A 27,221-nucleotide genomic window follows, 5' to 3' on the forward strand; every position below is an offset into this window, starting at 1 on the left:
CAATCCACATCACGCAGGAACAGGAACCAATCCCATTCACTGCTGTGATGCACAGCAATGCATTGCTGTCTGGAAATATTTGCCATTGTCTTAAAGAAGCAGGACCCAAAGGTACCATCCAAGTTCCCACAGCCTCCGTGCACATGGTGCAGGAGCTGCTCCCTACATCTTGGAGCAGTGAGTATTGTGGTGAGCCTCTGTCCCTTCAATCTTGTAATTGCTGCTGGACATCATCAGCTATGAGAGTGAATGTATGAAACATAAACATTTATTTACAAATATAAGAATATATTTTCAATGATATGTTACCCTTTGCCAGCTCTGTGCTCTCAGAAGGTCACCTTCATCTCTTCCCTCCCACTAAGTCCCTGACTGTGACCCTGACCCTAACGCTCACCCTGTCACAGTCCCGAGGTCCACAGCTGGGATGGAGGGAGCCTGCTCTCCAGTGAAGCCTGTCAGCCTTGGGATTTTGATCAGACAGTCTCAGGGGCATTTGTGTCTAGAGGGCCCAGACCTGCTGAGTGTGCACCTTCCCCAGCTTGAACTCCCAGAGGGCTGAGGTTGGCAGGAAGGGTGGAGGTGGAGGGTCCAGCAACCTCTGCAGCCTCCTGAGAGGAGATTTCTGGGGGAGTGGGGGCTCCGTGTCAGTGCTCCCTTTTTCTACTGGGTGCCTCCTGGCACTGCCCTGTCTCAGTGCCAGAACACAGAAGAAGGAGCATGTGGAGTGAGGTCACTCATCCCCCTGTTGAAATGGCCATTGGTTCTCACCACAAAAGGCTAGAGCAGTGATGTGCGGATCAGTGTTTATCCAGCAGGTACGGCGTATACTCAATCCGGACCTCATGGCAGCGCCAACCAGTCTATGGAGACAGAAGCTAAGGTGCCAGAGGCAAATGTTGCAAACAGTATTGATTTACCCAGTACTTGCAGACAATGCTGCTCATGTGTCTGTGTGGGAAAAGATTTGCTAATTCACAATAGGCCCACAAAAGCAATTTTGGCCAAACTGTGCCAGAACACCCAGAATTCCTGAGCAGTTTACAAGCTGAATCAGACAGCACACAGACAAGGGAATACACTTTAAGCTCCCATGGACATGACAGAGCACCACAGATATCTCAAAGCCCTAAGGGCAGTTTCACAACCCAGCAATACCCAAGCCACACAAAGAGCAAGACAGACAGACAGACAGACAGGCACCAGCAAGGACATGCTCCAGGAACAGGACAATGGAAGCACCTCACCACTTCAGAGGAGACATTAACACCTACCTGTGAAAATGAATGGAGCCATGATACTGTCAGGATGTTGCATTGTGTGAAGGAATGGGACATTCATCCGATAAACTGTTTTCCAATTAGCATCCTTCCAACTAAATTACTCCATTTCCAGAAACATTGTAGTTTCCCATTTCTTAATCAGTGTCATTGTGCAGCATTATTATAAAACTGGTCTCATCCTCAGCTCTGGGAGGGGAAATTCTGACCTACCTGTAACAGACTGTCAGTTCTGAGTCAGCCTAGTCAATTTCTCTTCCAGCCATATGGCTTGCAATAAACTGTTTGTCAATTTCACTTTGAGCTGTGTTTTGTGATCTCTATTGGGCAAATTTCTCTGACAGTCTGCTTGTGTGTTTGAATGAAATTGTTCATTGCTGGGGCCCCCTGATGCCTGGTCTGCAGTTGTCCCCTGAGTGCCAGTGACCAGCTTGTGGAGACTAGCAGAGGTGTGCTCACCAGCAGGGTACTGCAAATTCTGATCAAGCTGAAGTACACACTGAGGTGTCAGTATCTGAGAACACTGGACATGCCACCAGTACCTGCAGGAGACAAGAAAGAATGTGTCTTGACAAGAAAGGTATCGATTTTGGGCACCTTGAAAGAAGATTCACAGTAATGGGAGAGTAGTTCATTAACGGACAATGATTTTCATTTGGTTGCTGGGACAGGGATGTTTCAGCATCCCGCGTGTGCAGTCTATTCCCTCACTGGCTGCAGCCAGGATCCTCTCCTCATAGGAGATGAGAAGCCTAAGGTCTGGCATCCTTTCACCCATAACTGCCCTGGGCTGTCTTCTCCTGGAATGGGATAAAAGGGAAGACTGATGGGATAAAAGTGGATGGCACAGCTATTCTCACTGTGCAGGTGAGGCAAAGATGCTGAGGTATCCCGAGTAGGTGGTGTAGAGGTGAGGCAGGGGCAGGGTTAGAGTTAGTCTGAAGGAGTTGGCTGGGTGACACCGTGAGGGAAGATGTTGCTTGAAGGAGTGGTAATGGTAGACCATGGTGGGAGGTAAGTGCAGAGCAGACTCAGTGGGAGTCTGACGTGGCAGAGAGAAGATGGTGGCATTTGTCCTTTTGGAGCAGCAGAGGTCATTGACCTTTTTTTTTTCCTGAATTGTTGCCCATTTCTTCAGACTGTTGACACTGCATTGACCTGTGTGGCAACCTTGGACTGGGCTGGTAGTGTCTGGTATCACAGTCTCCTCAGTCAGTTCTAAGGGAGGATGATGGCCCTCCTCCTGTACTTCCCCAACCAACATCTAGGGTCCTGTCCACAAAGCAAGACACCACTTCACCTTTGTCTAACGTGTGACAAATGACATTACTGTGCACCGCATTTCCAATCTGGTGCACAACTGCTTTTTAAATATGACTCTGGCATTGGGAATTCCTAGATGTTACAGCAATAGAGATTACGTCTGCCTGAGGTGATTGGGAGAAGACGTGGAGCATGCATTACGAGGTGAATTTGGGAAGCGAGCATGATGAAAAAATATTCATCATGCCTCACGGAGAGAAACCCTCCATGCAATTCATCAAAACTGACATTTGGCTTGTTTCAGATAAAAATCCACAGTGTTATATTCTGATGGAAATATACATGATTTGCGTATAATTTAATCATTACCAATTGCTTTCATTGTCTCCTACAGGAACGTCTTCCATCAGTTAACCATTCCTTTATCAATTGTTTTTGTAATTTAATATATTTTATCAGGGGAAAATATGACATTACTGTTTAATACTATTGTCCTTTCCTTTTCAAGGCCCTGGAAATCTGTGTGCCCCTTATGTACATGCATGAAACAGCATTGATTCTCACCGATTCCAAATTTTGTTCCAGACGAGCTTCAAGGTAAGACTTCACACTACTTTTGTTTACAATCAGCTAACAGAATTGCACGTGGCTAGGAGTCTGTATGATGCTGTCAACTCTGATCAGATCACAAGCAAGAAGGTGAAACGACTTTTCTGGATGGAGCTTAATCCCTGAGATTTAATTTTTGTGTATTTTATATCACTTTACACACTTAATTTGAAATAATTGTAGACTTCCTGTGGTATTCTTTGGGTTACAGATCACATTTTCAATGTTAAGCTCCTAAAAATGACAAGTTCCTTTAAGATCGCTACTCGTGATTGGAAAATCCCAGTATTAGAGCTACTTTTAAACAGCAGAGATCAGAGGCTAGTTGTAACTGCTTGTAAGTTTCAGGGTCTGAACTGACTTGCGCTACCTTTTTTAAAAAAAAATCTTGTTTTGGCTACTGTAACTGAGCACTTACTGTGGTACAACGGATCTTTTGCGGCATTGTTTTAAGGACTGAAAAGGAGAGAGACAGAGACAGAGTTATCTTAATCTTCCACAGCTTCATTTTGTAAATTCTATGCTTTCCTTTCTCTGTCTTTCAAGTCAACCTGTGGAGAAATATGGAGAAGAGCAATCTAAATTATACCTAGTCTTAATTTGTTAGGATAGACTTAAAGTATTGAGTCTGTTTTTAGGAAACAAACACTTCGGTCTAAATCATCCATGTTGACCAAGTTTTCCAAACTAAACTAATCCTTGACTGGTTTGACCCATAATCCCTCTAAGCTTTTCCTAGTTATGGACCTGCTAAATGTCCTTTAATTGTACGTGCATACACCACTTCCTCTGGCAATTCATTCCATACATGAACCACCTTCTGTGTGGAAAAAAGGTGCCCCTTAGGTCCCTTTTAAATCTTTCTCCTCTGAAAATGAACTCCACTACCCTAGGGAAAAGACCTTTGCTATTCACCTTATCACAAAGTCATAGAGACATACAACATGGAAAAAGATCCTTCGGTCCAACTCATCCATGCCGATCAGATATCCTAACCCACTTTCCTGTTTACAGGCACCCTCCTTTGAAATTGATGCCATGTTCCTAACCTCCCTACACTCCAGGTCCTGCACCCTAAAGCTACAGTCTGGGTTCCCATGCCCCTGCAGAGTTAGTTTAAACCCCCCCCAAGAGCACTAGCAAGAAGTATACGAAATAAGGTAGGTGAACTTGCAGCGTGGGTTGGTACCTGGGACTTCGATGTTGTGGCTATTACGGAGACAAGGGTAGAACAGGGACAGGATTGGCTGTTGCAGGTTCCAGGGTTTAAATGTTTTAGTAGGGTCAGAGGTGGGGGTAAAAGAGGGGGAGGTATGGCATTGCTTGTAAAAGATAGTATTACAGCTGTGGAAAGGACGATGGATGAAGACTCGCCATCTGAGGTAGTTTGGGCTGAGGTTAGGAATAGGAAAGGTGAGCTCACCCTGTTAGGAGTTTTTTACAGGCCTCCTAATAGTCCTAGAAACGTAGAAGAAAGGATTGCGAGGATGATTCAAGAGAAGAGTGAAAGTAATAGGGTGGTTGTTATGGGGGACTTTAACTTTCCTGATATTAATTGGGAAAGCTATAACTCAAGTTCGTTAGATGGGTCAGTGTTTGTCCAATGTGTGCAGGAGGGTTTCCTGACACAATATGTAGATAGGCCAACAAGAGGTGAGGCCATACTGGATTTGGTTCTGGGTAATGAACCAGGCCAGGTGTTAGAATTAGAGGTAGGTGAGCACTTTGGGGACAGTGACCATAATTCGGTGACCTTTACTCTAGTGATGGAGAGGGATAAGTGTGCACTACAGGGCAAGAGTTATAGCTGGGGGCAGGGAAATTATGATGCTGTGAGGCATGACTTAGGATGTGTGGCCTGGAAAAGTAAGCTTCAAGGCAGGGGTGTAATTGATATGTGGAGCTTGTTCAAGGAGCAACTATTGAGTGTCCTTGATAAGTATGTGCCCGTCAGGCAGGGAGGAAAGGGTCGTGTGAGGGAGCCGAGGTTTAATAAGGAATTGGAATCCCTTGTTAAATGGAAGAGGGCGGCCTATGTAAAGATGAGGCGTGAAGGTTCAATTGGGGCGATTGAGAGTTATAAGGTAGCCAGGAAGGACCTGAAGAGAGAGCTAAGAGCAGCAAGGAGGGGACATGAAAGGTCCTTAGTTGGTAGGATTAGGGAAAACCCTAAGGCTTTCTATAGGTATGTCAGGAATAAAAGAATGACTAGGGTAGGAATAGGTCCAGTCAAGGATAGTAGTGGGAAGTTGCGTGTGGAGGCTGAAGAGATTGGGGAGACACTGAATGAATACTTTTCGTCAGTATTCAATCAGGAACAGGACATTGTTGTCAATGTGAGTACTGAGTCACAATTAAGTAGAATGGATGGCTTTGAGGTATGTAGAGAAGAGGTGTTGGAAATTCTGGAAAGGGTGAAAATAGATAAGTCCCCTGGGCCTGATGGCATTTATCCTAGGATTCTCTGGGAAGCAAGGGAGGAGATTGCAGAGCCATTGGCCTTGATTTTTATGTCCTCGTTGTCTACAGGAGTAGTGCCAGAAGATTGGAGGCTAGCAAATGTGGTTCCCTTGTTCAAGAAGGGGAGTAGGGATAACCCTAGTAACTATAGGCCGGTGAGTCTCACTTCTGTTGTGGGCAAAATCTTAGAGAGAATTATAAGGGATAGGATTTATGAACATCTGGATAGGAATAATGTGATCAAGGATAGTCAGCATGGTTTTGTGAAGGGCAGGTCGTGCCTCACAAACCTTATTGAATTCTTTGAGAAGGTGACTAAGGAGGTGGACGAGGGGAAAGCAGTAGATGTGGTGTATATGGATTTTAGTAAGGCGTTTGATAAGGTTCCCCATGGTAGACTACTGCAAAAAATACGGAGGTATGGCATTGAGGGTGAGTTGGAGGTTTGGATTAGGAGTTGGCTGGCTGGAAGAAGACAGAGGGTAGTAGTTGATGGCAAAGGTTCATCTTGGAGTGCCGTCACTAGCGGTGTTCTGCAAGGATCTGTTTTGGGACCATTGCTGTTTGTCATTTTTATAAATGACCTGGAGGAGGGGTTAGAAGGTTGGGTGAGCAAGTTTGCGGATGATACGAAAGTCGGAGGAGTTGTAGACAGTGAGGAAGGATGTGGCAGGTTACAGCGGGATATAGATACGCTGCAGAACTGGGCAGAAAGGTGGCAAATGGAGTTCAATGTAGCTAAATGTGAGGTGATTCACTTTGGTAAGAGTAATAAAAAGATGGGGTACTGGGCTAACGGTCGGATACTTGGTAGTGTGGATGAGCAGAGGGATCTTGGTGTCCATGTACACAAATCTTTGAAAGTTGCCACCCAGGTAAATAGTGCGGTGAAGAAGGCATATGGCGTACTGGCTTTTATTGGTAGAGGAATTGAGTTCCGGAGTACTGAGGTCATGTTGCAGTTGTATAAGACTCTGGTGCGGCCACATCTGGAGTATTGTGTGCAGTTTTGGTCGCCATACTATAGGAAGGATGTGGAGGCACTGGAACGGGTGCAGAGGAGGTTTACCAGGATGTTGCCTGGTATGGTAGAAAGATCGTATGAGGAAAGGCTGAGGCACTTGGGGTTGTTTTCATTGGAGAAAAGAAGGTTTAGGGGTGACTTGATAGAGGTGTATAAGATGATTAGGGGTTTAGATAGGGTCGACAGTGAGAATCTTTTTCCTCGTATGGAGTCAGCTATTACAAGGGGGCATAGCTTTAAATTAAGGGGGGGTAGGTATAGGACAGATGTTAGGGGTAGGTTCTTTACTCAGCGAGTCGTGAGTTCATGGAATGCCCTGCCAGTAGCAGTGGTGGACTCTCCCTCATTATGGGCATTTAAGCGGGCATTGGATAGGCATATGGAGGATAGTGGGCTAGTGTAGGTTAGGTGGGCTTGGATCGGCGCAACATCGAGAGCCAAAGGGCCTGTACTGCGCTGTATTCTTCTATGTTCTATGTTCTAATCTAGTCCCATTTGCCAGCACTTGGCTCATATCCTTCTAAACCTTTCCTATTCATTTACCCATCCAGATACCTTTTGAAATGTTGCAATTGTATTAGTATGCACCTCTGGCAGCTTATTTCACTGCGCGGTGACTCACTGGTTAGCATTGCTGCCTCACAGTACCAGAGACCCGGGTTCGATTTCAACCTTGGTGTAACTGTCTGTGTGGAGTTTGCACATTCTCCCCGTGTCTGTGTGGGTTTACTCCAGGTGCTCTGGTATCCTCACACAATCCAAAGTGCTGCAGTTTAGGTGAATTGGCCATGTTAAATTGCCCATAGTGTTCAGGTATGTGTAGGTTAGATGCATTAGTCAGGGGTAAATGTAGGATAATAGGGTTGGGGAATGGGTTACTCTTCGGTGGGTCGGTATGGACTTGTTTGGCTGAAAGGCCTGTTTCCACACTGTAGGGATTCTATGATTCATACACACACCACCCATTGTGTGAAAAAGTTGCCCCTTAGGTCCCTTTTAAATCTTTCTGCTCTCCCCTTAACATATACCCTTTAGTTCTGGATTCCCCCACCCCAGGGAAAAGACCTTGTCTATTTATCCTATCCATGCCTCTCATGACTTTATAAACCTCTATAAGGTCACCCCTGAGCCTCTGACGCTCCAGAGAAAGCAGCCCCAGCCTATTCAACTTTCCCTATAGCTCAAACCCTCCAACCCTGGCAACATCCTTGTGAATCTTTTCTGAACCCTTTCAAGTTTCACAACATCCTTCCTGTCGGGAGGAGACCAGAATTGCACACACTATTCCAAAAGTGGCCTAACCAATACCCTGTACAACTGTAACGTGACCTCCTAACTTCTATATTCAATGCTTTGACCAATAAAGGAAAGCATACTAAATGCCTTCCTCACTATCCTATCCACGTGAGACTCCACTTTCAAGGAGCTATGAACCTGCACTCCAAGGTCTCTTTGTTCAGCAACACTCCCTAGGACCTTACCATTAAGTGTACAAGTCCTGCCCTGACTTGCCTTTCCAAAATGCAGCACCTTCCATTTATCTAAATTAAACTCCATCTGCCATTCCTTGGTCCATTGTAACCTTCTTTGCTGTCCACTACACCTCCAATTTTAGTGTTATCTGCAAACTTATTAACTATACCTCCTATGTTCATATCCAACTCATTATTATAAAGCAGTGGACCCAGCAACGATCCTTGTGGTACACCACTGGTCACAGGCCTCCAGTCTGAAAAGCAACCCTCCACCACCACTCTCTATCTTCTACCTTCGAGCCATTTCTGTATCCAAGTGGCTAGTTCTCCCTGTATTCATGAGTTTACCCCTCAACCTATTATTTCAATGGGATATGGGTATTGCTGACTAGGCCAACATTTATCGCCCATTCCTAGTTGTTCTTGAGAGGGTGTTGCCTTGTTGAGCCGATGCAATCCCCAATGCTGTTAGAAGAATTCCTGGATCTTAACCCAACAACAGTGAAGGAACAAGTCAGGATGGTGAGTGACTTGGAAGAGAACTTGCTCATGGTGGTGATGTTCTCATGCATCTGCTACGTTTTTTCTAGATGGAAGTGGTTGGGGTATGTAGAAATGGATGGTAAATTCTTTGACCCTCAGATTACAAGAATAAAATTTCTCCTCCTCTGTAGCAGGACAAGAAGGGCAAATAATTGGCTGGGGTGACACTGGAGAGAGACCTTGCCCCTTCTCACCACCTCATCAATTTAATCTACAGTACAGGAACTGCAGTGGTTCAAGAAGGCAGCTCCTCACCACCTTATCAAGGCCAACTAGGGACGGGCAACAAATACTAACCCAGACAGCGATGCCCATGTCTCATGAGTGGATGCATTTAAAAATAGCATCTGTGGACAACCTTTCTGAATTCTACCAATAAAGACCCTTGAGTGCTCAATTAATGAACATTGAAGGGAATCAATTTGCCCTCCCAGCAAGTGAGAAAATTGCCTTTCCAACAGGACAAACTGGTGTGGGGGGGGGGGGGGGGGGGAGATTCCTCCATTTGCCCCAGTCTTGGGGGAGCCACTGAAAGCCAATCCCTGCCTTTGCCTCGACCTCACATACCCCTCTTCCTGTGACTCCAACTCCTCAATTCCCTGAAGTCATTAGCCAGGAACATGATAAGTCAAAGTGTCTCCCTGATTGGCACTCAATGAGCAGGCTTTCTTACTGGTGTGGTGCGCAGGGTTGGGGGGGAGGGTAGCGCGTGACACCTTCTTGTGCCCACACTAAGTGTAGAAAGTAGAAGATTCCAGACATAATGTTTATTTAAAAGAAAACACCATTAAGTCTGTGACAATGGCCATTCAAAACGGAAACACATCTACATTAAAGATGCTATATAACTGAAATTTCTTTGTGTAAAGTCTCTGACTGTGCTGTTGATTATCTCTATTTCCACTCAATAGTTAGATGAGAAACTTAACTAGGTTCTTATGCCACAGTCATTTTATAATACAGCTGTGTAGTAACATATGGAAATCACTTAGTCCCTCAAATGTGTTGTGGCATTTAATGCTAATCTGCCCTCACTCTCTATATACTCACCACATGCTCCACTGCTTCCATAACCCAGCATGTTATTATCCAAATCTTAATATTCCCTTCAATCAGCTATTTACTTCAATTTGAATTCAGACAGTGCTGTATTCTTGAATGCAGCATTTGAACATTCTGTTTTATTTGTATCCCAAAGCGTTTTGTAAATCTTTAAATTTGAAGTATTTAGAAAGATCTGAATATATCACTTGGTCCATCCAGCTCAAACCATCTGGTCACTCTAACCCCGGTCTTTCATTTTCTCCCAATGGTTTTCCAACTGTCCTGTCTTTTGGTAATTTCCTGTTATTTCATTCTGTGCTGTAAAGCTGAAAACTTTGTTGAAAACTCTCCTGAGTTTTTGCACCTGTATGAATGTGTGGTGGCAATGTTGGCATTTCAATAATTCCTGATGAAGGGCATTTGCCTGAAACGTCAATTTTCCTGCTCAGATGCTGCCTGACCTGCTGTGTTTTTCCAGCAACACAGTCTCGACTTGGCATTTCAATACCTTGATGCACAAACGCAATATAAGATTCAGTAGCCAAAGCAGCAGGTTATTGTCATGTCTTTAATTGCTTTGCAGTGAAGCATCAGAAGTGAAACCGGGATCCAGACTTCTCCTCGAAGTTCACCTCCTGTCAGCCAGTGGAACTCGGCTGGAGGTGAAGCCCAAGGCTGAGCAGCTGAATATGATCAGGCATGAGCGAGAGAAAGGCAATCGCTATTTTCAGACCAAGAATTATAAACTGGCAATCATTTGCTACACTTGTGCTTTGACAATCATAGACACAAATGTTAAAGGTAATGAACTGTTTTTCGTGGGCTAATTGTTTCTTACTAAAACTCTATCCATTTATTCTGTTAATTGAAACCTTAGAAATTATGTACATTCATAGCATTAGCAGTACAGTCTAAGGCCATAAATGCACACAATGTAAACATCATCGTCATTGCTTATATCCTCTGTTTTCACCCACCAGAACATTGTAGATTCAATTCTCCTGCAGAGCCTTGAGCTCAGAAATCTCGGTTGAAATCTCAATGTAATATTAGTGCTCTAATGTTGAAAGTCTCTTTAGGATATGAGAGCTTGTTTGTAACACCACTTTGAAGCATGAAGATTCTTTGTGGCGTCTTGACCAACATTTATCCCTCAACCAAAACTGAGAAGTAAATAAATTGGTCAAATTTGGCGTGAAATCTAGGCAACGCGTTTTCAGTATTACAGCTGTGACGTGGTTTGAAAAATGGGTGTTAAGGATTGTTTTGGTATCCTAAGGTCATGGAAGGTGCTAAGTAAATGAAAATCTTCCTTTCACCCACAACTATATGTGAATCTCTACACTTAATCCCTAATTACTTACATGCAAATGAGTTGAGATGTATTGTAACATCACTGAGGGAATGATTAGTCAATACAATATGATATTCTTAACAATAGCCTCTATTTCTCTATCTGAATTGTCTTTGTGACCTCCAAAGTTTGTATATCAACACATATTTCATCATATAAATATGAAAACCTGTACTTTGTACAATTATGTACGCAGCAGTCCAATATATCATCTGAGCTGCAACAGCTCAATGGATCTTAGCTATGAAGCTGAAGTGATATTATACTCAGGATTATTGATCTATATCAATATCACACCATAATTCTCTTGATATCATTCATTTTCATGTAAGAAGAGTCAAATAAAGTTTTAATTTTCTTCTTGGGATTTCAGATGACACAAAAGAATATTCATGATCCCAGCGGCTGCGGCTGCACTTTTGGATTTTGCTACATACAATGCAACTTTAAAATCAAATGCATTTAATTCATAAGTAACTAATCTGAACGTGCAGCAGTGCAGCTCCCAACTCAGGTCAGGTATTTTGAGGAAAATGAAGTACTTCTGAACAGGCATACAATATGACCTGTGGCTGTTGCTATCCACTGAGGTTTCAGCCAAGCTCTCCATATTGTTTGAAGACAGAATATTCATGAAGCCTTTCCTGACTATTCCCAGCCCACCTCTCCACAATCACATGCAAACTATAATCAACCCCTGACCCATCCCTCCCTCCTACACAAATACTTTTACAATTGTCACTGGAATCAAAAGAATGGTAATTGCCAAACAATTGCATCAACAAGTTGATAAATAAGATTTCACCTTATTTTTGTGTTTTAATTTAACAGTCAAATCAATGTCTGCATAATTTAGACATTTATAAAGTGAAACAGTGGCTAGAACAATATTAGACCTTGCTTTATTCCAAGGCTGCCTACTGGTGTTCTGTAGTGAATGTTATGTTGCAATTATGCTGACATATGTAAGTAAAGTCCAGTATGTCCAAAGAATGTCAGAAGATGGAACTCCAACTCCCCAAAGGCACAAAACGTCAAATGTTACCACCACTATTCCGAGACAAATCTGTTCTCCTCAAAACAGAATTCCCAAGCCAGAGTTAGTACGAACAGCTGCAGGCTGATGTCAACGTTCACATAAAATGTAATCATCCCAAACAAACTGACAACTTCACTAATTTCTTTTATATTTATTTGTGGGTTGTGGGTATTGAACATAACAATAGGAGCAGAAATAGGCAGTTTAGCCCCTCGAACCTGTTCCACCATTTAATACATCATGGTTGATCTTATCTCGGCCTCAACTCCACTTTCCTGCCTGCTCCCCATAACCTTTGTTATCCATAACTTGTTAAAAACCTGTCCATCTCCTCCTTAAGTTTACTCAATGTCTCAACATTCAGCACACTCCAGGGTAGTGAATTACACAGATTCATGACCCTTTGAGAAAAGTAATTTCCCCTGATCTCTGTTTAAAATCTGCTACCCCTTATCCTAAAACTGCGGCCCCTCATAACTTTTTAAACCTCTATAAGGTTACCCCTCAGCCTCTGACGCTCCAGAGAAAACAGCCCCAGCCTGTTCAGCCTCACTCTGTAGCTCAGATCCTCCAACCCTGGCAACATCCTTGTAAATCTTTTCTGAACCCTTTCAAGTTTCACATCTTTCCAATAGGAAGGAGACCAGAATTGCACGCACTATTCCAACAGTGGCCTAACCAATGTCCTGTACAGTCGCAACATGACCTCCCAACTCCTGTAGTCAATACTCTGACCAATAAAGGAAAACATACCGAACGCCGCCTTCACTATCCTATGTACCTGCGAATCCACTTTCAAGGAGCTTTGAACCTGCACTCCAAGGTCTCTTTGTTCAGCAACACTCCCTAGGACCTTACCATTAGGTGTATAAGTCCTGCTAAGATTTACTTTCCCAAAATGCAGCACCTCGCATTTTTCTGAATTAAACTCTATCTGCCACTTCTTAGCCCATTGGCCCATCTGGTCAAGATCCTGTTATAATCTGAGGTAACCCTCTTTGCTGTCCACTACACCTCCAATTTTGGTGTCATATGCAAACTTACTAACTGAACCTTTTATGCTCGCATCCAAATCATTTATGTAAATGACAAAACGTAGAGGACCCAGCACTGATCCTTGTGGCATTCCTCTGGGCACAGGCCTCCAGTCTGAAAAACAACCCTCCACCACCACCCTCTGTCTTCTACCTTTGAGCCAGTTTAATATCCAAATGGCTAGCTCTCCCTGTATTCCGTGCGATTTAACCTTGCTAACTAGTTTCCCATGGGAACCTTGTCGAACGCCTTACTGAAGTCCATTTTGATCACATCTACTGCTTTGCCCTCATCAATCCTCTTTGTTACTTCCTCAAAAAACTGAATCAAGTTTGTGAGACATGATTTCCTACGCACAAAACCATGTTGACTATCCCTAATCAGTCCTTGCCTTTCCAAATACATGTACGTCCTGTCCCTCAGGATTCCCTCCAATAACTTGCCCACCACCTCACTGGTCTATCATTTCCTGGCTTGTCTTACCACCCTTCTTAAACAGTGGCACCACGTTAGCTAACCTCCAGTCTTCCGGTACCTCACCTGTGACTATCGATGATACAAATATCTCAGTAAGAGGCCCAGCAATCACTTCTCTAGCTTCCCACAGAGTTCTAGGGTACACCTGATCAGGTCCTGGGGATTTATCCACCTTTATGCGTTTAAAGACATCCAGCACTTCCTCCTCTGTAATATGGACATTTTGCAAGATGTCACCATCTATTTCCCTACAGTCTATATCTTCCATATCCTTTTCCACAGTAAATACTGATTCAAAATATTCATTTAGTATCTCTCCCCTTTTCTGCGGCTCCACACGAAGGCTGCCTTGCAGATCTTTGAGGGGCCCTATTCCCTCCCTAGTTACTCTTTTGTCCTTAATGTATTTGTAAAAACCTTTTGGATTCTCCTTAATTCTATTTGCCAAAGCTATCTCATGTCCCCTTTTTGCCCTCCTGATTTCCCTCATAAGTATACTCCTACTGCCTTTATACTCTTCTAAGGATTCACTCGATCTATCCTGTCTATACCTGACATATGCTTCCTTCTTTTTCTTAACCAAACCCTCAATTCAGTATTCCCAATACCTACCAGCCTTTCCTTTCACCCTGACAGGAATATACTTTCTCTGGATTCTTGTTATCTCATTTCTGAAGGCTTCCCATTTTCCAGCTGTCCCTTTATCTGCGAACATCTGCCTCCCAAAAGCTTTTGAACATTCTTGCCTAATACCGTCAAAATTGGTCTTTCTCCAATTTCGAACTTCAACTTTTAGATCTGGTCTATCCTTTTTCATAATTATTTTAAATTTAATAGAATTATGGTCACTGGCCCCAAAGTGCTCCCCCCACTGACACCTCAGTCACCTGCCCTGCCTTATTTCCCAAGAGTAGGTCAGGTTTTGCACCTTCTCTAGTAGGTACATCCAAATACTGAATCAGAAAATTGTCTTGTACACACTTAACAAATTCCTCTCCATCTAAACCCTTAGCACTATGGCAGTCCCAGTCTATGTTTGGAAAGTTAAAATCCCCTACCATAACCATTTTCTTACAGATAGCTGAGATCTCCTTGCAAGTTTGTTTCTCAATTTCCCTCTGCCTATTAGGGGGTCTATATACAATCCCAATAAGGTTATCAACCTTTTCTTATGTCTCAGTTCCACCCAAATAACTTCCCTGGATGTATTTCCAGGAATATCCTCCCTCCGCACAGCTGTAATGCTATCCCTTATCAAAAATGCTACTCCCCTCCTCTCTTGCCTCCCTTTCTATCCTTCCTGTAGCATTTGTATCCTGGAACATTAAGCCGCCAGTCCTGCCCATCCCTGAGCCATGTTTATGTAATTGCTATGATATCCCAGTCCCATGTTCCTAACCAAGACCTGAGTTAATCTGCCTTCCCTGTTAGGCCCCTTGCATTGAAATAAATGCAGTTTAATTTATTAGTCCTACCTTGTCCCTGCCTGCCCTGACTGACTCGCTTCTGTTCTCAACTGTACCAGTCTCAGATTGATCTCTTTCCTCACTATCTCCCTGGGTCCCACCCCACCCCCCCACCTTACTAGTTTAAATCCTCCCAAGCAGCTCTAGCAAATCTCTCTGCCAGTATATTAGTCCCCTTCCAATTTAGGTGCAAACCGTCCTTCTTGTACAGGTCACTTCTACCCCAAAAGAGATTCCAATGATCAAAAAATGTGAATCCTTCCCCCATACACCAGCTCCTCAACCATGCTTTCATCTGCTCTATCCACCTATTCCTGCCCTCACTAGCTCGTAGCACTGGGAGTAATCCAGATATTATTACTCTCAAGGACCTCCTTTTAAATTTCTGCCTAATTCTCTTTAATCTCCCTCCAGAATCTCAACCTTTTCCCTTCCTATGTCATTGGTTCCAATGTGGACAATGACGTCTTGCTGCCCCCTCTTCCCCCATGAGAACATTCTGCACTTTCTCTGAGACATCCTTGATCCTGGCACCAGGGAAGCAACACACCATTCTGCTTTTTCATTGTTGGTACAGACAGGAACGTCTGTCTGTACCTCGGACTACAGAATCCCCTAACACAATTGATCTCTTGAAACCCGACGTACCCCACGTTGCATTAGAGCCAGTCTCAATACCAGAAACTTGGCTGTTTGTGCTAAGTTCCCCTGAGAATCCATCACCCCCTACATTTTCCAAAACAACATACCTGTTTGAAATGGATATATCCACAAAAGACTCCTGCACCAGCTGCCTACCTCTCTTACCTTTCCTGGAGTTAACCCATCTATGTGACTGTATCTGAGACTTTCCCCCCTTCCTACAACTGCCATTCATCACATTGTTGCTGTTACAAATTCCTCATTGCATCTAACCGTCTCTCCAACCGAACCACTTGATCTGATAAGATTCACAGCCAGCAGCATTTATGGCAGATATAATTCGCATTAACCCTTAAACCCTCTTTAAACTCCCACATCTGACAAAAAGTACATATCTCTCTATTAAAGGCCATTTTTGCTCCTACAGACCCAGAAAATAACACCATCTTATTCCTCTACAAACACTGCCCCAGGTTAAATTCATAATTTTGGCTTATATTTTAAGTTTAATCAAGAGACATATCTCCAAAAACATATAATCAAGAAAGAACCTACTCTACTTGCTACTGCAGACTTTCTGTAGACCACACTTAAAACAATGATTAACTTATCTGATTCTGTGCTTTGAACTTCGCCCAACAAGATCAGTTGTGAATTTCACTGTTTGATAATTTTCCCAGATGCACTTCAGTGTCCAGCGATACACGAATTCAAACATCAAAGGCAGTAACTATGCAGGTTCTCTCTCTCTCTCCTGCAATGACCTCACCATGTGCTTCCTTTGTCTGTCCTTCTCCCTTTTAAAACTGCTGTTTTGCCAAACAGAAAAAGACCCATTTATCCCAACACTCTGCTTTCTGTTGTTTAGCCAATCCTCGATCCAAGCTAACACAGTACCCCAACCCCTTGTGATCTTATCTTGTGTATTTGACTTTTCAAATTATCCCTGTTATTACTTCCTTAATAATGGATACTAACAATTTCCTAATGACACACTAAACTAATTGGTTTGTAGTTTCCTACTTTCTTCCTCCTCTCCCCTTCTTTATGAAAATATGTGTTACATTAGCATGCTTTTCAATCCACAGGACCTTTCCCACATAATGCTGGAATATTATAACCAACAGATAAACTGTCTCTGCTGCCAGTTCCTTTAAGACCCTAGGCCCTGAGCACCATTGGCCTTTAATCCTAATAGTTTTCTCAGTACTTTTTCCCTATAAATGATTGTTCTAAGTTCCTCTCTTTCTGTTACATTGGCATTAGGTGTTATTATTAGAATGGTACTAGTGTCCTCCCCAATGAAAACTGGAATAAAATATTGATTTAGTGACAACATCATTTGTGTTGCACACTATTAACTCTCCAGTCTCATCTTCCAAAAGTTAATGTTTGTTTTAGCTACTCTCTTCCCTTTTATACACTTATAAAAGGTTTTGCTATCCATTTTTATATTTTGTGGTAGTTTTCTTTCATAATTCACTTGTTGCCCTTTTTTATGACTTTGTTAGTAATCCTTTGTTAATCTATGAAAATTCCCCCCACTCACCCTTGCAATAATGGTATGCCTTAGTTCTTGTCTTTATATTATCTTTAACTTCCTTGCTTATCATTGGTTATTCCCGCCCCCCCCACCCCAAAAAACAAACCTTTCTTTCTTTCTTTCTGGAATTTATTTTAGTTGGAAGCAATTGAGTATTTCTTTCAACATCTGTCACGAGTAATCAATTATTCTACAATTGTCCTCATGCCAAGTGACTGCCTTTGCTTAACTCCAGGATGCCACTGTGGGAAACAGTTTCTTGCCCTCAATTCCAGCACGCTATGATCGCTCCTGTGTAGAAAATCCTTTACTATGAATCCCACAAATACCAAATCCAGAATAGCCTGCTCCCTGGTATATTGCTCCAAGAAACAATCTCTAATACATTCAATGAACTCTCCCTCGAGAATACCCTTTCTATAGGTGTTCAAAGTTTGTGAGAAGATTTGTAGCTCGGGTGTTTGTTGTTGTGGTTCTGTTCGCCGAGCTGGGAATTTCTGGTGCAGACATTTCGTCCCCTGTCTAGGTGACATCCTCAGTGCTTGGGAGCCTCCTGTGAAGCGCTTCTGTGATCTTTCCTCCGGCATTTGTAGTGGTTTGAAACTGCCGCTTCCGGTTGTCAGTTCCAGCTGTCCACTGCAGTGGTCGGTATATAGGGTCCACGTCAATGTGCTTATTGATTGAATCTGTCGATGAGTGCCAAGCCTCCAGGAATTCCCTGGCTGATCTGTGTTTGGCTTGGCCTATAATAGTAGTGTGTCCCAGTTGAACTCATGTTGCTTGTCCTCTGCGTGTGTGGATACTAAGGATAGCTGGTCGTGTCGTTTCGTGGCTAGTTGGTGTTCATGGATGCGGATCGTTAGCTGTCTTCCTGTTTGTCCTATGTAGTGTTTTGTGCAGTCCTTGCATAGGATTTTGTACACTGCATTGGTTTTGCTCATGCTGGGTATCGGGTCCTTTGTCCTGGTGAGTTGTTGTCTGAGTGTGGCTGTTGGTTTGTGGTTGGTTATGAGTCCTAGTGGTCGCAATAGTCTGGCTGTCAGTTCAGAAATGCTCTTGATGTATGGTAGTGTGGCTAGTCCTTTGGGTTGTGGCATATCCTCGTTCCGTTGTCTTTCCCTTGGGCATCTGTTGATGAAATTGCGCGGGTATCCGTTTTTGGCAAATACCTTGTATAGGTGTTCTTCTTCCTCTTTTTGCAGTTCTGGTGTACTGCAGTGTGTTGTGGCCCTTTTGAACAGTGTCTTGATGCAACTTCTTTTGTGTCTGTTTGGGTGGTTGCTTTCGTAGTTTAGGACTTGGTCTGTGTGTATTGCTTTCCTGTATACCTTTGTGGTGAATTCTCCGTTAGGTGTTCTCATTACCATCACGTCCAGGAATGGGAGTTAGTTGTCCTTTTCTTCCTCTCTAGTGAATCAGATTCCTGTGAGTGTGGCGTTGATGATCTGGTGTGTGTTCTCTATTTCTGTGTTTTTAATGATTACAAAGGTATCATCCACATATCTGACCCAGAGTTTGGGTTGAATTTGCGGTAAGACTGTTTGTTCTAACCTTTGCATTACCGCTTCTGCTATGAGTCCAGAGATGGGTGAGCCCATGGGTGTGCCATTGATTTGTTCATATATTTGGTTGTTGAATGTGAAGTGTGTTGTGAGGCACAGGTCCAGTAGTTTGAGTATGCCGTCTTTGTTGATAGGTTCAACGTCCTGTTGTCTGTTCTGTATGTCCAGCAGGTTGGCTATTGTTTCTCTGGCTAGGGTTTTGTCGATAGAGGTGAACAGTGCCGTTACATCGAATGAGACCATGGTTTCTTCCTTGTCTATGTGTATATTTCTGACGATGTCCAAGAATTCCCGTGTTGATTGTATAGAGTGTCTGGATCTGCTGTAGTTTTTTGGCCAGTTTGTGTGCTGGTGTTCCTGGTAGTGCTACTATGGGTCTGAGTGGGATGTCTGGTTTGTGCAGTTAAGGTAGTCCATAGAATCTAGGGGTGGTGTTGCTTTCAGGTTTCATTCTTTGTAGGTCAAACCTAGTTATCTGTCTGTTTTTTGTAGATTCCGCAGTGTGTTGTTTATCCTATTGGTGAGCTATGGAGTGGGGTCAAACTCCCTCTTTTGGTAGGTGTTGGTATCTGCAAGTAGTTGTTGTGCTTTTTGGATGGACTCTGCTTTGTCCAGGATGACCGTCATTCTGCCTTTGTCTGCTGGTAATATGATTATGTCCTTACTCCACAGCTCACCAATAGGATAAACAACACACTGCGGAATCTACAAAAAAACAGACAGATAACTAGGTTTGACCTGTAGAGAATGAAACCTGAAAGCAACAACACCCCCAGATTCTATGGACTACCTAAAGTGCACAAACCAGACATCCCACTCAGACCCATAGTATCACTACCAGGGACACCAGCACACAAACTGGCCAAAAAACTACAGCAGATCCAGACACTCTATATAATCAACACGGGAATTCTTGGACATCGTCAGAAATATACACATAGACAAGGAAGAAACCATGGTCTCATTCGATGTAATGGCACTGTTCACCTCTATCGACAAAACCCTACCCAGAGAAACAATAGCCAACCTGCTGGACATACAGAACAGACAACAGGACGTTGAACCTATCAACAAAGACGGCATACTCAAACTACTGGACTTGTGCCTCACCACACACTTCACATTCAATAACCAAATATATGAACAAATCAACGGCACACCCATGGGCTCACCCATCTCTGGACTCATAGCAGAAGCATTAATGCAAAGATTAGAACAAATAGTCGTACCGCAAATTCATAACCAAACTCTGGGTCAGATATGTGGATGATACCTTTGTAATCATTAAAAACACAGAAATAGAGAACACACACCAGATCATCAACGCCACACTCACAGGAATCCGATTCACTAGAGAGGAAGAAAAGGACAACCAACTCCCATTCCTAGACGTGATGGTAATGAGAACACCTAACGGAGAATTCATCACAAAGGTATACAGGAAAGCCACACACACAGACCAAGTCCTGAACTACGAAAGCAACCACCCCAACACACACAAAAGAAGTTGCATCAAGACACTGTTCAAAAGGGCCACTGCAGTACACCAGAACTGCAAAAAGAGGAAGAAGAACACCTATACAACGTATTCGCCAAAAACGGATACCCACGCAATTTCATCAACAGATGCCCAAAGGAAAGACAACGGAACGAGGACATGCCACAACCCAAAGGACTAGCCACACTACCATACATCAAGAGCATTTCCGAACTGACAGCCAGACTACTGCAACCACTAGGACTCATAACAGCACACAAACCAACAGCCACTCTCAGACAACAACTCACCAGGACAAAGGATCCGATACCCAGCATGGGCAAAACTAATGTAGTGTACAAAATCCTACATAGAACAAACACTACATAGAACAAACAGGAAGACAGCTAACGATCCGCATCCATGAACACCAACTAGCCACGAAACGACACGACCAGCTATCCTTAGTAGCCTCACACGCAGGTGACAAGCAACATGAATTTGACTGGGACAACACTACTATTATAGGCCAAGCCAAACACAGAACAGCCAGAGAATTCCTAGAGGCTTGGCACTCATCGACAGATTCAATCAATAAGCACATAGACCTGGACCCTATATACCGACCACTGCAGCGGACAGCTGGAACTGACAACCGGAAGCGGCAGATTCAAATCACTATAAATGCCGGAGGAAAGATCACAGAAGTGCTTCACAGGAGGCTCCCAAGCACTGAGGATGTCACCTAGACAGGGGATGAAACGTCTGCACCAGAAATTCCCAACTCGGCGAACAGAACCACAACAATACCCTTTCCAATTTGACTGATCCAGTCTATATGCATATTAAAATCATCTATGATTGTTACTCTACCTTTCTTACAAGCCACCAGTATTTCCTGGTTTACACTGTACCCCACTATGGGACTACTGTTTGGGGTCCTATAGATTACTCCTTCCTCACCTTACTATTTCTTGGACTACTTAGATATCTTATATCTGCCAGACTGATTTTACATCTTGATGTCCAGTGCTGATATCATTTCTCACCACAGCTCTCATCTCTTCGCTGACTAACAAAGCTACATCGCCTTCTTTTCCTTCTGAAACAGAGATTACCCTTGGGTATTCAATTTTCAAAATGGTCTCCCTGCAACCACCCCTCAAGAATTCTCACCAAATTATAACCATTTGTCTCTATTTGCTCTGCTGACTCATTAATTTTATCTCAAATGCTTTGTGCATTTGGGATACAAGCCTTTAAGTTTGGTCTATTACCAAACTTACCTTCTGTACAATTCCTTGCTGTGATTTCATTGACCATTCCTTTTCTCCTCCGGTGACGATCAAACTCTTCACTAACTTGAACTCCCACCAACTCCTTTTAGTTTGAATTTCTCATTTTTTCATGCAAGTCAACACTCCCATTTGGCCCAAAGAGAATCATTAGCCACAGAACATTTTGTGAAAATCCTTCTTTTTTCAGAATTCCCACTGTACAGGATCTCCTTCCGCTAATTAGACAAGTATACCCTTATATCCATCGCTTCCACCAGTGATGTGTTTCAGCAGCTGAGGGGCTTCGAAGTACCTTTTTTATTTTCTTGGTTTCCCAGGCTCGTGGACAACATCTATTATCTTTCTCAACATGTTGTAGTAGATTATCCATCTAAAAAATTAGGATGTAACAATTGTTAACATTGATTAGCTTCATATCATCTGTATCGACTGTTTACTTTTGGAATGTTCTTGCTTAAAATTGTTTTATCATCATACTCTGCTTTAATACATCCCAACTGGTGTTGGGTCTAGACTGAGTTCATAAAGTGAGATTGGAGAACTAATAATGGAAAATGAGAGAGCAAATAAACTGAACTGGGTATTTTCAGCTGATGTTCACAACAGGATACAAGTAACAAACCAGAAAGAGTTGTTAATCAGGAATTGGGAGGAACTCAAGAAAATTATAATCACCAGGGAAATATACTTGGTAAATTTTTGGAACTGAGGTTTCGATACACCTCTTGATCCTGATGATTTTCATCCAAGGGTCTTAAAAGTAGTGGCAAGTGAGTTAGAAGATACATTATTTCTAATTTTTCAAAATTTGTTTGTGTCATCAAAGGTTCCAGTAGATTGGAAAGTAGCTAATGTAACTGCTTTATTCACAAGGAAGGAGACAGAAACCAGTCAACTATAGACCAGTTAGCTTAAAGTCTGTCATAGGGAAAATAGAAACTATTATTGAAGACATCGAAGAGGGCACTCCAATAAATTGGTTAAATAAATTTCCTTTTCACAAAACCATGTTGATTCTGCCTGATTACCTTGAATTTATCTGAGTGATTTCAAGAAATAACATGTACTATGGATGAAAGGAAATCAGTGAATGTGTTGCATTTAGATTTTCAGAGGAGTTTGATGAGATATCACATCAAGGTTAGTGTGGAAAATAAAGGCTCATGTCATAGGAATGATCATATTGACTTGGATAGAAGATGGGCTTGGTACCAGGAAACCAAGAATTGGCATAACTGGGTTTCTTCCTGGTTGGAAATACATAAGCAGTGTGCCAGAAAGATCAGTCCTGGCCCCTCACTCTTTACAATTGATATAAATAATTTTGATGAAAGGAGCAAAGGAATGGCTATGAAATTTATCACAAAGATAAATAGGAAAGTAAGCTGTAAAAGGGATATAAGGAGGCTAAAAAAGATATAGATAGGTCAATTGATTGGGCCAAGAACCGGAGATTAGTGTATCATGTGGAATTGTCCTTTCTGATGGGGAAAAATTAAAAAGAAACATATTATCTAAATCATGAGAGGATGCAGAGGGATTTCGGGTTCAAATTTATTAATTGTGAGAGGTCAGTATGCATGTACTGTGAGCAATTAGGAAAGCAAGTAGAGTGTTATTATTTTATATAATGATTTGAATATGAACTTAGGGAGGTTATGCGTCAGAACATAGGGTATTGATGAGACCACATATAGTTTTGGTCTCATTATTTAGGAAAGAATATAAATGTGTCACGGGCAGTTCTGTGTAGATTGGATTCGATTAATATCTGGAATAGGTATGTTGTCTTGGGAGAGGTTAGATAGGCCACTGGAGTTCAGAACACTAACAAGTGACCTAACACATACATAAAGTCCTGAGGGGACATGACAGAGTGAATGTGGAAAGGATTTTCATCTAGTGGGGGAAATCCAGAACTAGGCATCATTGTAGTGGCATCACCCATTTAAGACACAACAAGGGAGAAGTAATTTCTGAGAGTCGGAATACTTTGGAAGTCTCTTGCTGAAAAGGTAGCGGAAGTGGAAACCTTGAATATTTTTAAGGCAGAGATAGGTAGATCCTTGATAAGCCAAAGGGTGAAAGATAATTAGGGTATTAAGAGGAATATAGAATTGAGGTTTAAATCAGATCAACAGCGAAATTATGAACGACCAGCAGACTCAAAGAGCCAGATGGCCTGCACCTTATTCATTTGTTCACTGTGCCAAGTTTCAGCAGTTGTCCATGAGGATAAATGGCCTTATCTTGTGCATCAGGATTAATTTGTCATGATCCCTTCATCTGCCATAAACTACTCTTTGTAATTGTCAACATATGTTTATGAATAATGCACAGAGCATCATTACTCTATTACTCATTCCAAATCAGTAAACGCACAGTGTGAATGAACCTCAAGAAATGACCTTCAGAGTTTAATTGTTATGTTGTAAAATTACTACTTTGTCCATTGCTACCTGTTATCTTAACGAGACCTTTCTACATTTCCTGCTGTCCCCTAGATTTGTATTTATTTCTAATGGTTTTTGATGAAGCCATGAGGTTTGTTGAATTTTCTGTAAAATTTCTGTCTTAATAAAATATCTTCTGCCTGTACACATGGCATTCAGAAAAAGTAGAGCTTCCTGGAGTCGCTTCCCAAGCTGGGGCAACAGTTAACTCCAAAAATTCCTTGGGAATGAGGTTTCTTTTAAAAAAAAGTTACGACGGATTGTTGCACCAACCATTTGTAATGAGGCGTTCACATGGAATGATTACGCCAGGGCAGATATTGCTTTATGACTTGATTGGTCCACAAAGATTTTGTGAAGCATTTAATCTATTATGCATGATTTCTTCCACAAACACCATTACTAAAGGGACTTTATACTGTTGTACCCAGACAACAATATTCATTTTTTACACATATCTCTTTAAATTCAGCATTGACAAATTTCCCCCATCCAAAATTGTCAGAGATGTTTACCCAGTTCTAACCATTTCTCCATTATTTCTTTTCCAGAAAAATTTGCATTTTCTTTGACTACATATTATTGTAGTCTGGTTAAATTTTAAGATGAATTCAAATTGAGAAATATATTTATTTTCCTTGTCCCATACCTTCAAGTCTGTTGCTACAACTTCATGAATAGCTCTTGCGAATGAGAGACTGCAGGCTGTGATGTCCAATTTCTTTTTTACACATCTTGCATTTGTAATTGGTCTTATCTACAAATTCATAACTTGTTATCATCTAACTTTTGTATCTTTTAGTAGGAATTTGAACTTGAAGGTGATAGGCAAATTGATGTACTTTTTTCCCTTTAAACTCCTACGCCCTTGGTGCCATTTATATGAATTTAATATTCTCGTTCGAAAAGTTAGATCTCATTGGACAGATATAATAATGTCCAGATTATGTAAACTTTAAATCCACTGACTTCCCAGAAACAGCTGTCTAGTTGCATTCAGTACCACTTTTGGCTTTTGTTTAAGCCTTATACATTTATAGATTGCTCAACGATAAGGGTATTTTATTTGATACAACATCTACATTGGTAAATTGTTTACCCCAGCTATTTTACACGGAGTTATGACTCTTACTGACTTTAGTATGTGGTCATTCCCAAATGTGAAGCATGTGGAGTTCTCAAACTCATTGACCTCAGTTCAATACCTATTGACCAAACCGCAGGGATTCATGGGGTTCATTTTTCTGTTATAGCTCTCAATTTCTGTCCATCGAAGCTGCAAGTGACTCCAGTCTTGCTCACTCTTGTTATAATTCTCCTTTCATATTGACGCCTGGAAGACACAACTAGTTAGTCTGGAATGTGGTTAATTTTTAATCCCTTTTTTCACCTTAGTGCAAAGTGACTTTGAGCCATGAAGGCTCCTAGGAATGAATGACTTCCATGGTGTTGTTCTAAGACTTCTGCCATCTGATTTGAAAGCATGTTTCTGTCTGAAAATTTAGCTTCAGTTAATGCTATGTGTCTATCTATGTTTTTCACCTGAGTGCAATCCAACAATAGAGACTGAATTATCTCTAAGTAAATTTTTGGAAACTTGCATATAATCTGTTAAATTCTATGAATTGTAAAGTTCAGCTTCACAGAACATCAGTGGAAATCACGTCCTGACACTTTACAATTGGTTTCAGCAATTCTTCACCAAAAGAATGTGCCTGAATGAAATCTTAATTTCCAATCTTCACCTTTAAGCAATTTCTCTCTGTCTTTGTGCAGGGAACTTACTAACTCCATACCATTCCAACTCTCTCCCAGACCCAAATGTTCCCCATTTTAACTATTTTCGATCAACTTGTTCAATCTCATATCCCTAGGACAGGGGTCACTTGAATCTGGTCTTCTGGCCAAGAGGCAGGGGAACTATCACTCCACCACATTATCCCTTGATTTGCCTTCGTCCCACCATTTACATATCCAGATTAATTAAGTCATTACCAGTTTCCTTCCTTAATGACCTGCTACATTAACATCATTTACATCAATCAATTCACTCTACATCCTTGCAGTGGGATTTCATTTCCAAAGGGGCACTACTTTAGAATTCTTTCACATAAACCATTCCCCGAAAGGTCTTTAAGTTTTGTTCAAATTTCATAGTCTGTACCACTATTCCAACATCATTTCCTTTATGAGCAAATTTCACAGCGGTATGGTCCTGTTTCTTTTCCAAATTTCTGAATTTCTGTCTGTAAGCCTCTGGTTCCACATCATTAGCATTGCGAATAGCTTCTTTTACTCTAGCATGGTCACTTGATAGGACTTCCAAAGCATTCCCTAGGAAGTCACTCTGAAAGAGCATAGTTCAATACTTTTCAGGTCAATTCAAACTCTCGGCATTTGCTCAAATGAGAGAAAGTATGTTTTTCCCCCAGTTTCACCAGGCATTCTTCAGTAAATCAAAACCAAGAGGAATTTTCACTGTCACCATCACTTTTCGTCATCAATTTGCATAATTTGAACTGATGCTCCACTTCAAGATTTCTCAGTTCAATTCTGATTAGATCTACTTGAATTATTTCTTGATTCTGCTTTGCGTGTCAAATCAACTTTTCTCTATTGTTGGTGTACTAAGAGAGTCAAATAATTTTTAACAAATCTCCAGCAATACACAAAGAATATAGCAAAAGAAAATATAAACATATGTTTAATAGAATTCTGGAATGTTACAGTGAACTTGTTTCAAAACTTAATTCATAATCCAGACAAATCAAAAAGCCAAAGTTTAGTGATTATTAAACGACCACAATTGAAAAATCAAAAGGCAAGGTTTACATCTTACTTTTGGATTTTGATGGTTTGGTGAAAGGAATGTGAATTATATTTTGCACAGTGTATGCAGGTTAGAGCCTGCTTTGTTCTAAGGCAGCTAATCCATGGTAGCTATTCTACTGCAATTATGTCAATGACAATGTGGATATTTACCACACATGCACACAGAAATCGGCCTCTCCTCTAACAGTTCTCTCTCACTCTCTCTCCTGCACGCGTGCACACAATCTCATTCTTTTCCCCTTAAACTATGTCTGTATACAACATAAACACTATCTCTCTTATACTTTCTCTCTCTCTCTCTCTCTCTCTCTGTCTTTTGCAAAGTTGATTGGGCATGGACATGGG

General features: G+C 41.9%; 2 protein-coding genes across 2 annotated transcripts in view; both read left to right on the forward strand.

The window, feature by feature from the left end:
- Window positions 1-1,899, forward strand: part of LOC148145447 (uncharacterized) — a gene marked incomplete at its 5' end in the record, with an annotated part of 8,651 nt that extends 6,752 nt beyond the window's left edge. The window contains one exon of the mRNA XM_087999788.1: window positions 1,686-1,899. Within this exon, the coding sequence (XP_087855914.1) occupies window positions 1,686-1,899 (214 nt within the window). The remainder of the gene's footprint in view (window positions 1-1,685) is intronic.
- Window positions 1-27,221, forward strand: part of LOC148145446 (peptidyl-prolyl cis-trans isomerase FKBP8-like) — a 54,308-nt gene that overhangs the window by 13,398 nt on the left and 13,689 nt on the right. Inside the window, exons 2-3 of the mRNA XM_088000283.1 lie at window positions 3,052-3,140; window positions 10,282-10,499. Coding sequence (XP_087856409.1) covers window positions 3,052-3,140; window positions 10,282-10,499 — 307 coding nt within the window. The remainder of the gene's footprint in view (window positions 1-3,051; window positions 3,141-10,281; window positions 10,500-27,221) is intronic.

This window comes from Chiloscyllium plagiosum, unplaced genomic scaffold (genome assembly GCF_037043375.1).
Source record: "Chiloscyllium plagiosum isolate Xiang-an unplaced genomic scaffold, Cpla_swu_hap1 HiC_scaffold_24, whole genome shotgun sequence".
NCBI lineage: Eukaryota > Metazoa > Chordata > Chondrichthyes > Orectolobiformes > Hemiscylliidae > Chiloscyllium > Chiloscyllium plagiosum.